The following is a 12,685-nucleotide window of genomic DNA, read 5'->3' as shown; positions in this document are numbered from 1 at the left end:
CTAACTCTAACCCCTAATCTTAAAATAGCCTTTGTCCTCATGGGGATGTGGGAAATGTCCCAACAAGGGAGAATATCTCTTGTTTAGTTATCCTTGTGGGGACTTTTGGGGATTTTAGGTCCCCGCAAGGACAGAAGAACCAAACCATATACACAAATCTTCCAAGGGTAGCCAGAGGACTATAGTAGGACTATAGGAAAAGGCCAGAGAGTAATATCCCTACTACTATTGAACAAATGTATTCCTGCCTTGCCACAGCAAGCCTACTGTATCAATGTCACTGCCTGGCATGTATGTATGTGTGTGTGTGTGTGTCTGTGCGCAGGGTTGGGGAGTAACAGATTAGCTGCAATCCGTAACATGTAAGGGATTACAAAAAACAGTAACTGTAATCCGTAACGTTACCAGAAAAAATATTGTAATCAGATTACAGGTACTTTTGGAAAAACTAGATGATTACTTTGAGGATTACTTTTAAATTCAGAAAGGATGTTTGAGAGAAAAAAAATCTTTGACATTCAAATCAGCATTGAAAAAAGGCACAAGTTTAAGTTTGTTCCACCTGAGTGAGTCTGACCACAAGTCAGAAACCACTATGATGACACACCAAATTAGTTTGTTGGATCGCGGGAAAATAGGCTTTTTTAGTCTATAGTCCAAGCTATGTCTTCGAATAATACGACTGCTGTCGGCATCCAAAGATTATCCAATTTAAATAAGTGCTTGGAGGTAAGGAGGACAGCAGTGGTGTAGTCTACGGCAATACAGATCACTTAATAGTGTTATCTACATAGCGCATTGATGTGAATCACACTGTTGAATCACACTGTGGATGGCTGTTCACAAATCTAAATGTGTATTTGAACCCAATAATGATTGAATTCAAGAAGTTTAAGCTGCCTATCAATCATTGTTTTTGAAACCAGTGGACAGCCAGTGAAAAATGCACTCTTGCAACAGCTGCACAGTGCGGATCCCAGCCTATGGAATAAAAGTGGGGCTTTTCTTGCTGAAACTCGCAAACTTTTGATAGACTTAAAGGGGCAATTTGTAGTTGCTACATCCATTTTTGGACTTATAAATTATATATACTGTATATACCTATTGATTATAGAAGAATATAACTTATAAATGACTGATAAATGAGTTTAGTTCAACTGTCACACCCCATGTGAACCCAAAATATAAGCTTGTTATTCTCCAATGTTTGTAAACATTGTAAATGTAAACAAACACTGTATAGCCTCATAACATGGCTAAAACAATCATTCTAATATCATGGACGGTCAGTTATTGCATCCATAGCTCTGTCTATTAATCTGAGACAGAGCATCCCTCAGCTTTTACCAAAAAAGTGGCGGGGTGTCCATTTTGATATTGTTTCATCTGTGGATTATCAAGATATCAAAGTGTCACCAACAAACTGTTTAAGAATAGGCCTATAGCAAATGCAGCATATGGCATACATTTTTCACATGTAAATAGCACTTTTCAGTAGTGCTCAAAGCATGCCATTCCATGAGCGCAGCATTTATTTTTCAACTCGAATCAATGAGCAAAATCAGTCCTCCATGACAACTAAATCATAAACATCAGTTTAGGGATTGCTAATAAGTCCTTAGTTTTGGGGTTATGCTCAGGTAAAACAATTTGACTAATCTATCCTTCCATATGTCCAAGTTCTATTCTTGAAGATCAAGAGGTATAACATTAATTGGAATGACTGGAATTCTGATGGACTTAAAAATAAAATTTAAAAAATGGAACCTTTATTTAACCAGGCAAGTCAGTTAAGAACAAATTCTTATTTACAATGACTACCTACCACGGCCTCCCCTTACCCGGAGGACTCTAGGCTAATTGTGCTCCACCCTTAAATTTTTTATTTCACCTTTATTTAACCAGGTAGGCCAGTTGAGAACAAGTTCTCATTTACAACTGCGACCTGGCCAAGATAAAGCAAAGCACCGCGACAAAAACAAAAACACAGAGTTACAAACGAAAAAAAAAAATAATAATAATCTATGTACAGTGTGTGCAAATGTAGAAGAGTAGGGAGGTAAGCAATAAATAGGCCATAGAGGCAAAATAATTACAATTTAGCATTAATACTGGAGTGATAGATGTGCAGCTGATGATATGCATGTAGAGATACTGGGGTGCAAAATAGCAAGAGGGTAAGTAATAATATGGGGATGAGATAGTTGGGTGTGCTATTTACATATTGGCTGTGTACAGGTACAGTGATCGGTAAGCTGCTCTGACAGCTGATGCTTAAAGTTAGAGAGGGAGATATAAGACTCCAGCTTCAGTAATTTTTGCAATTCGTTCCAGGCATTGGCAGCAGACAACAGGAAGGAAAGGCGGCATAAGGAAGTGTTGGCTTTGGGGATGACCAGTGCAATATACCTGCTGGAGCGCGTGCTACTGGTGGGTGTAGCTATGGTGACTAGTGAGCTGAGATAAGGCGGGGCTTTACCTAGCAAAGACTTATAGATGACCTGGAGCCAGTGGGTCTGGCGACGAATATGTAGTGAGGGCCAGCCAAAGAGAGCATACAGGTCGCAGTGGTGGGTGGTATACGGGGCTTTGGTGATAAAACGGATGGCACTGTGATAGACTACATCCAGTTTGCTGAGTAGAGTGTTGGGGGCTATTTTGTAAATTACATCGCCGAAGTCAAGGATCGGTAGGATAGTCAGTTTTACGAAGGTATGTTTGGCGGCATGAGTGAAGGAGGCTTTGTTTGCGAAATAGGACGCCGATTCTAGATTTAATTTTGGATTGGAGATGCTTAATGTGAGTCTGGAAGGAGAGTTTAGAGTCTAACCAGACATCTAAGTATTTGTAGTTGTTCACATATTCTAGGTCAGAACCGTCCAGAGTAGTGATGCTAGTCGGGCGGGAGGGTGCGGGCAGCAATTGGTTGAAGAGCATGCACTTAGTTTTACTAGCATTTAAAAGCAGTTGGAGGCCACGGAAGGAGTGTTGTATGGCGTTGAAGCTCGTTTGGAGGTTTGTTAGCACAGTGTCCAAAGAAGGGCCAGATGTTAACAGAATGGTGTCGTCTGCGTAAAGGTTTATCAGAGAATCACCAGCAGCAAGAGCGACATCATTGATATATAGAGAGAAAATAGTCATCCCGAGAATTGAACCCTGTGTCACCCCATAGAGACTGCCGAGGTCCGGACAACAGGCCCTCCGATTTGACACACTGAACTCAAACTGAGAAGTAGTTGGTGAACCAGGCGAGGCAGTCATTTGAGAAGCCAAGGCTATTGAGTCTGCCGATGAGAATGCAGAGATTGACAGAGTCGAAAGCCTTGGCCAGGTCGATGGAGACGGCTGCACAGTACTGTCTTTTATCAATGGCGGTTATGATATTGTTTAGGACCTTGAGCGTGGCTGAGGTGCACCCATGACCAGCTCGGAAACCAGATTGCATAATGGAGAAGGTACGGTGGGATTCGAAATGGTCGGTGATCTGTTTATTAACTTGGCTTCAAAGATTTTAGAAGGGCAGGGCAGGATGGATATAGGTCTATAACAGTTTGGGTCTAGAGTGTCTCCCCCTTTGAAGAGGGGGATGACCATGGCAGCTTTCCAATCTTTGGGGATCTCAGACGATACGAAAGAGAGGTTGAATAAACTAGTAATAGGTGTTGCAACAATTTCAGCAGATAATTTTAGAAAGAGAGGGTCCAGATTGTCTTGCCCATCTGATTTGTAGGGATCCAGATCAGCTGTCTGTATTTGGGTGAAGGAGAAGCGGGGGGTGTTGGGCAAGTTGCTGCAGGGGGTGCTGAGATGTTGGCCGGGGTAGGGGTAGCCAGGTGGAAAGCATGGCCAGCCATGGAAAAAAGCTCGGTGGTGACAGTGTTTCCCATCCTCAGTGCAGTGGGCAGCTAAGAGGAGGTGCTCTTATTCTCCATGGACTTTACAGTGTCCCAAAACTTTTTGGAATTAGTGCTACTGGAAGCAAATTTCTGTTGAAAAAGCTAACCTTAGCTTTCCTGACTGACTGGGTATATTGGTTCCGGACTTCCCTGAAAAGTTGCATATCGCGGGGGCTATTCGATGCTAATGTAGAACGCCACAGGATGTTTTTGTGCTGGTCAAGGGCAGTCAAGTCTGGGGTGAACCAAGGGCTATATCTGTTCTTAGTTCTAGATTTTCTGAACCTTATGGGACTCTCAATCACGGCCGGTTGTGATACACTCCAGACTGTAACCAGGGTCTGCAGTGACACGTCTAGCATTGAGATGCAGTGCCTTAGACCACTGCGCTACTCGGGAGCCCGGTTTTGAATGTAAAGATGTAATTTAATCGTATTATTATATGTAGTAGAAAGTGATGGGTTAGAAGAAGCCTACATAACCAACCCATAAAGTAAAATGTAACATCCATACATACATGGCCAGCTATGTAAACTTTAACATTGATTTATCCTGCAATGGATGTGGTTCAATTGGTAACATACATTTTTGTCTTCTTCTTATGCCTCTTAAGGGGAAAGTCATCTAAAAGTAACTGAGTGTAATCAGATTACGTTACTGAGTTTGTTAATCCAAAAGTTATGTTACTGATTACAATTCTGGACAGGTAACTAGTAACTGTAACGGATTACATTTAGAAAGTAACCTACCCTTAACCCTGTGTGTGGTGTGTGTGTGTGTGTGTGTGTGTGTGTGTGGTGTGGTGTGTGTGTGTGTTGTGTGTGTGTGTGTGGTGTGTGGTGTGTGTGTGTTGGTGTGTGTGTGTGTGTGTGTGTGGTGTGTTGTGTGGTGCGTGCGTGCGTGCGTGCGTGCGTGCGTGCGTGCGTGCGTGCGTGCGTGCGTGCGTGCGTGCGTGCGTGCGTGCGTGCGTGCGTGCGTGCGTGCGTGCGTGCGTGCTGGTGCGTGCGTGCGTACCCTTGGACACAGCTGTGCAACTGATTATACCACCAGGGGAGATACACTACTTGTAGATGTAACCAGATGAATAAGGTATGGCTGGGTTGGTTGTTTCACGGTCCAGACACACACACACATACACACATGTAATTCAGTACCTTGTCCCAAAGTCTGTCTCTGTCCAGTGCGACGATGGCCATGGAGGGATTGGTCAGGTAGCCATCACTGTTGAACGACAGGTCCTTACGCTCCCATGTCACGTTTAGCATGTGTCTGCAACACACACATACACACAGATTCAGTTTTCAGCACACACACACACTCACACACACACACACACACACACACACACACACACACACACACCACACACACACACACACACACACACAACACCCTGTTTAGTATGTGTATACTTACAAAAACACACACAGAACGAGAGGGTGTGTGGCCTCAGACACTCACCTGAACAGTGTGTTGTTGTTGATATGTGTAACTGGTGTGTTGCAGTCGCTGTGTCCCTCTGGAAGGAACCCTTGATGCCTTCTGAAACTATCCGCCCCTTTAGCCACTATGGCCACTCCCTCTCTGACACGTTGCCTCAGGCTCTTCCTCCAGTGGTCAGTGATGACGCCAATCAGTCCTACAGGGAAGCTCATAGGTGGAGGGCTCTCTGTGTTGCCCAATGCGAGGGAGGGGAGGATCCAGATGTACCCAGGCCCCAGTAGACCTACCTCCCCTGCTACCTGGAACAGGTACTGGGCCTCTTCATAGGAACAGTAGGCCAGGAGCACCTGGGAATCAATCTAGAGGGACAGACAGATATAACACTGTAAGTAATATCTAACATTAACCTCTAAACCTAACCGTAACCTTAACCCTAATTCTAGCTTCATGTCCACATCCCTGTCCAACCCTAACCCTAGTTTCAACCACAGCCCTAAACCTAGCTTCATGTCCACATCCAGGTTCAATCCTAACCCTGGCCTCAACCGTAACCTTAACCCTAATTCTAGCTTCATGTCCACATCCCGGTTCAACCGTTACGCTAGCTTCAACCCTAACCCTAGCTTCATGTCTACATCCAGGTTCAACCCTAATAACAGGCACTGGTCCTCTTCCTAGGTACATCTGTATGGAGACATAACATACTATAACTATTGCCTATTAACAAGCCCAAACCTTCTCTCTCTCCCTCTCTCTCTCTCTCTCGTTGGAAATAGTTTTTAAAATTCTCTCTCCTACCTGCTGTAACATGCGTTTGGCTCGGACGTCACTGGTTCCGACAGACATCTCCAGAGACAGGATATCTTGTAGCCTCCACAGGAAGTAGGAAGTGTCCGTGTAGGATCGGACGTAGTCTACAAACGTCTCGTATCCCGGCCACATGCTGGTGATTACTACAAAGTCTCCCCAGTCATACTCCTCCATCAACTAGAATATAGACATGATCCAATTTGTAAGTCGCTCTGGATAAGAGCGTCTGCTAAATGACTTAAATGTAAATGTAAATAGAACATATTATATGTAAGGGTCATTCCACTAATAGAGTACATTTTGGCTAGTGTAATTTGGTCCAAAATAACTTTTTATTTCACCTAATAAACATTGTCATAAAGAGCACATGTTCAAATTAATTTGGGGAAAAAACACGTTTTTCCATCTTAAGAAGTTAAATATAAAAAATGATTTTATGTTTTTTCTATTTGTATGTATTATGGATCCCCATTAGTTCCTGCCAAGGCAGCAGCTACTCTTCCTGGGGTCCAGCAAAATTAAGGCAGTTTATACAATTTTAAAAACATTACAATACATTCACAGACTCTGTGCCCTCAGGCCCCTAATCCACCACTACCACATATATACAGTACAGAATCCAGGTGTACGTGTGTGTATAGTGCGTATGCTATCGTGTGTGTGTGTATGCATGTGTCTGTGACGTTGTTTGTGTTGCTTCACAGTCCCAGCTGTTCCATAAGTTGTTTTTCTATCTGTTTTTTAAATCTAATTCTACTGCTTGTATGAGTTACTTGATGTGGAATAGAGTTCCATGTAGTCATGGCTCTATTTAGTACTGTGCGCCTTCCATAGTCTGTTCTGGACTTAGGGACTGTGAAGAGACTTCTTGTGGCATCTCTTATGCATGGGTGTAGTTCAAACAGACAGCTCGGTACATTCAGCAGGGAGTCAATCTCTCCTCTACTTTGAGCCAGGAGAGATGGACATGCATATTATTCATATTAGCTCTCTCTGTACATCCAAGGGTCAGCCGTGCTGACAGTGCTGGTGTATCAATATGTTTTGACCATAACAGTTTGCAATCCAGGGTAACTCCAAGCAGTTTAATCACCTCAACTTGCTCAATATCCACATTATTTATTACAATATTTAGTTGAGGTTTTAGTTTTAGTTTTAGAAATATTTAGGACTAACTTACTCCTTGCCACCCACTCTGAAACTAACTGCAACTCTTTGTTAAGTGTTGCAGTCATTTCAGTCGCTGTAGTAGCTGACATGTATAGTGTTGAGTCATCCGCATACATAGACACTCTGGATTTCCTCAAAGTCAGTGGCATGTCATTAGTAAAGATTGAAAAAGGTAAAGGGCCAAGACAGCTGCCTTGGGGAATTCCTGATTCTACCTGGATTATGTTGGAGAGGCTTCCATTAAAGAACACCCTCTGTGTTCTGTTAGACAGGTAACTCTTTATCCACAATATAGCAGGGGGTGTAAAGCCATAACACATAAGTTTTGCCAGCAGCAGACTATGATCGATAATGTCAAAGGCCGCACTGAAGTCTAACAAAAGTAAGTGCCGATAAAGTGCAAAATAAAGTAACAGGGTTGACCGTGACAGGGTTGATGTTTTGATCTTAAATCAGCGATAAATCCACTTGTGACATGGGGAACAGAAGTTTGTTGTGTGCCACAGGGAGTTGAAATTGAATGCAAGCTTCACAAAAAAATTTAATTGTTCAAACATCTCTAGCCTATCTATCTATGGGTAACAGAGTTGACGTGTTGTGCTGGATGCGCTCAGTTTTCCACCACAAAACACATGAAAAAGGCCAAAAAGAGTAGATCCAGTTCACCTGCTTTCACTCTATGATTTTACTTTTATATGTACAATGTTTCTTTTGAAAAAATAATTAAAAAAGGAATAGTTTCACCATATTGAAACGAGAGTTCAGTTCACATAAAATATTTGACCTTGAAATGAGGGACAGATGTTAATTGATCACTAATAACATAAATACATAATAATCTTCAGAAATAACTTTGTAAAAGCTTTAAAATGAAAACTTGGATAAGTGGGTTGAAATCTTAATAGAATTCGGCAAAAACATGACAAGAAACATGTCAAAATGCTGAATTGTGGCACTTTAGCGCAGGGTTTCTCAAACTCGGTCCTGGGGCCCAGCCTGGTTGCACATATATTTTTTTTGTCCTAGCACTACACAGCTGATTCAAATAATCCAAGCTTGATGAGTTGATTATTTGAATCAGCTGTGTAGTGCTAGGGGAAAAAAACAAAATGTGCGCCCAGGGGGGCCCTAGGACCAAGTTTGGGAAACCCTGCTTTAGCAAGTCTTTATTCATACTAATAATCTGAAGGGCACTTCATATAATATAACAGGCTTTTAAAATGCAATATTGATGCACAATTTCTACTTAAAATATCAAAAGGAATGCAAAACGTACTTGTGGAACGACCCATAAATGTAAAATGATATATTGACATTAGATTTCAGACCACAGCTTTCCTGAATACTAAATTCTGATTGGCTGAAAGGGGGCTCTATAAGTGAACATGAACTTTAGATTATTCTATTCCTGTACCTTGAACATGCAGACGATCTGCTGCTCCAGGGAGGCGCCCATCTGGAGAAACGTGGAACCCTCAGCCTAAAGGGGGGAGGAGTGGGGTGAGAAGGAGAGGGAGGGGGGAATGAGAATATGTTAGCTCTATCCAATAATACTGTACACTCTTCAGGTGAGCACACTCACAAACACTCGCAAACTCTCAAGGAGACATTTTCCACACCCAGAGGAGGTAAATAATGTGTGGTCAATCCTATCGCTGTTATAACACCTAAACACACCTTCACACTTATAGACACACACAAACACACACACGTAAACAACGGGCTGTGAGGGTCGATTCTATCTCTATTAAAGCCACGCTATGAACACTGATATACAGTGCATTCGGAAAGTATTCAGACATTTTTCTTCTAAAATGTATTAAATACACACATTTTTTCCCTCATCAATCTACACACAATCCTCCATAATGACAAAGTGAAAAAACAGAACTATCCTTATTTACATAAGTATTCAGACCCTTTGCTATGATATTCAAAATTCAGCTCAAGTACATCCTGTTTCCATTGATCATCCTTGAGATGTTTCTACAACTTGATTGGAGTCCACCTGTGGTAAATTGAAGTGATTGGACATGATTTGGAAAGGCACACACCTGTCTATATAAGGTCCCACAGTTGACAGTGCATGTCAGAGCAAAAAACAAACCATGAGGTCGAAGGAATTGTCAGTAGAGCTCTGAGACAGGATTGTATCGAGGCACAGATCTAGGGAAGGGTACCAAAAAATGTCTGCAGCATTGAAGGTCCCCAAGAACACAGTGGCCTCCATCATTCTTAAATGGAAGAAGTTTGGAACCACCAAGAATCCTCCTAGAGCTGGCTGCCCGGCCAAACTGAGCAATCGGGAGAGAAGGGCCTTGGTCAGGGAGGTGACCAAGAACCTGATGGTCACTCTGACAGAGCACCAGAGTTCCTCTGTGGAGATGGGAGAAACTTCCAGAAGGACAACTATCTCTGCAGCACTCCCACAATCAGGCCTTTATGGTAGAGTGGCCAGACGGAAGCCACTCCTCAGTAAAAGGCACATAACAGCCCGCTTGGAGTTTGCCAAAAGGCACCTACTGTAAAGGACTCTCAGACAATGAGAAACAAGATTCTCTCTTTTACTGATTGCCAAGCGTCACATCTGGAGGAAACCTGGCACCATCTCTACAGGGAAGCATGGTGGTGGCAGCATCATGCTTTTGGGGTGATTTTCAGTGGCAGAGACTGGTAGACTAGTCAGGACAGGGTAAAAGATGAATGGAGCCAAGTAAGCTGCAAAAACGGTTCATGTGACTCATGAGGTTTCTTTGTGCACTACTGGGAGTAATTGAGAAATCTGCGAATAGTAGGCAAAATTTTGGTTTTATTGAAAGAATACAGTCGAATTTGCTATTTTTATCAAAAGTACTAATGGTTTTTAGTCAGGAAATGTGTACCTTTCCACCTAAAGTGGTTGCAATTATTTTATATCATTATTTTATGTGGCCAACAGCGGAGATGGGTAACAAATGTGCATGTGCGCTCTCGTGCAGCAAACTCTGTGACCTATATGCCCTTATTTGAAGCTTGACATCACAGATGCGAGTTTAGTACAGGTTAGTAAACATGGAATCACTTGACTTGTGTGTTAGGGTGGACGTTTTTCTTAGTCAATACACATAATAATAATTTGGCATATATCAATGAAAATGTGAGCATGGAATAAGCTACAACTGCCACTGATACTTGAAGAACTTGAACGAATGGATAAACCCAATTGACTTTATATCAGTCTTTTTATTATAAAATGTGTCACATGTAAATCACACTTTGAAGACATTGTCTAGCATAACATAAAGTACCATATTTTCTGTTACAACATAAGCTACCTGTATTTTGTGAAACACAAAAATTATAATTTAGAATAAGTGTGTGTGTTTGTGTGTGTGTGTGTGTGTGTGTGTGTGTGTGTGTGTGTGTGTGTGTGTGTGTCAGCCATCTAAACATGCTTAAATGCACTCTGCAGTCATTGTGAGAAACAGTTCCCGAAACAGTCCAAGCAGTATGTTGCCAAATAAATAACCAGGTGCTGGAGCAGCGACAGGATCCAACTGTGGTTTACAAGGATCCTTCATCCCACCTGCCCAAGCATAATCTTCCAGACAACATTGCCACAGGGGAGAGACCTGAGAAAGAGGACCTGGTTAGATCAGAAGACATCACTCCAGGATTTGTTCTTTATATGCAACCAAACGTCTTCCCTTTTCTTTGTTGAGGGGGCACAAACAATGCTTGAATGTTTTGTATTACATTTTTTTGTGACTAAAAATATACTGAACAAAAATATAAACGCAACATGTAAAGCGTTGGTCCCATGCTTCAAGTTGCCAGAAATTTTCCACGGACACAAAAAGCTTATTTCTCTCAAATTGTGTGCACATTTCTCCTTTGCCAAGATAATCCCTCCACCTGACAGGTGTGGCATATCAAGAAGCTGATTAAACAGCCTGTTCATTACAATAAAAGGTCACTCTAAAATGTTAAGTTGTGTCACAACACAGTGCCATAGATGTCTCAAGTTTTGAAGAAGTGTGTGATTGGCATGCTGACTGCAGGAATGTCTACCAGAGCTGTTGCCAGATAATAGAAAGTTCATTTCTCTACCATAAGCAGCCTCCAATGTCATTTAAGAGAATTTGGCAGTATGCCCTACCGGCTTCACAACTGCAGACCACGTGTAACAACGCCAGCCCAGGACCTCCACATCCGGCTTCTTCACCTACGGGATCGTCTTAGACCAGCCACCCAGACAGCTGATGAAACTGTGGGTTTGCACACTGTACAACAACGTGTTCCAGTTTCCGCCAATATCCAGCAACTTTGCACATCCATTGAAGAGGAGCGAGACAACATTCCACAGGCCACAATCAACAGCCTGATCAACTCTATGAGAAGGAGATGTGTCGCGCTGCATGAGGCAAATGGTGGTCACACCAGATACTGACTGGTGTCTGTGACCAACGGATTCCTATCTGTATTCCCAGTCATGTGAAATCCATAGATTAGGGCCTAATGATTTAGTCAATTTATATCAATTGACTGATTCCTTATATGAACTGTAAATCAGTAAAATCTTTGAAATTGTTGCATGTTGCGTTTATATTTTTGTTCAATGTATATTATAAAGATGACAATACAATTCCTGCTTTATTAGTCCATTTGCATGGATATTCTTTATTTTTGCAGTCACATTACTAACATGATACACAACAGACACATCACAGTCTGGGAGCAGCAAATACCTGTAACTTTGACTATTCACAAGTCCTGGGAGTCTTCCACTTGCTGAAAACCAGTGTATACCCCATAATGTGATTGATATTTGTCTCAGATGGCATTTACGACGAAGGCTAGGAAAGGGATCTGGACTCCTGGACCCAATGTCTCACCGTGGAGGACGCACTCCAAAATGATGTGGTATGAGACTAGTCTCAACTGTCTGGAATGACAATAGACCAAAGGGCATTGTGGATTTGAGAATCTGGAGCAGCAGTCATGTACTCATAACATTTAATTTTTTGGACAATATGGAAACAGGTTTTCAAAAATCCTTGTTGTTGCGAAAGCAAGCTAACTGTTTCTCAACATTAATAATCACATTCTCCATAGCGTAAGCGTTCTTCGTGAGTCTGCATTGGAGCACAATTACACTACCGATCTGCATTCATCTTGGGGATGGGCTGGGGCTGTGGTCCTGCTGCTTCTCCGGCCTCGGTGGCTAGAGTGGTGGCGGCCATCTGAAACTCAGTTTGCCAAAATTCTTTGTCAGAATACTCAGGTTCAAATAAATATGGTTCGATGCCACCACCGGCACCCCTCTAGTAGTTTTCTTCATCACTCGCAAATATTTAATCGTCAGACATGCTTCAGGTTGTTGTTTA

At 42.3% G+C, this 12,685-nt stretch overlaps 1 protein-coding gene across 1 annotated transcript in view; it reads right to left on the bottom strand.

Moving 5' to 3' along the window:
- Positions 1-12,685, bottom strand: part of LOC111967824 (glutamate receptor ionotropic, NMDA 2C-like) — an 80,551-nt gene that overhangs the window by 49,269 nt on the left and 18,597 nt on the right. Inside the window, 4 exon segments of the mRNA XM_070444907.1 lie at positions 5,051-5,165; positions 5,358-5,698; positions 6,138-6,326; positions 8,734-8,799. Of these exon segments, the coding sequence (XP_070301008.1) occupies positions 5,051-5,165; positions 5,358-5,698; positions 6,138-6,326; positions 8,734-8,799 (711 nt within the window).

Source organism: Salvelinus sp. IW2-2015, linkage group LG8, assembly GCF_002910315.2.
Source record: "Salvelinus sp. IW2-2015 linkage group LG8, ASM291031v2, whole genome shotgun sequence".
Lineage (NCBI taxonomy): Eukaryota > Metazoa > Chordata > Actinopteri > Salmoniformes > Salmonidae > Salvelinus > Salvelinus sp. IW2-2015.
Note: the sequence above shows the minus strand (reverse complement) of the source record. Positions and strands in the feature narration are given on the sequence as shown.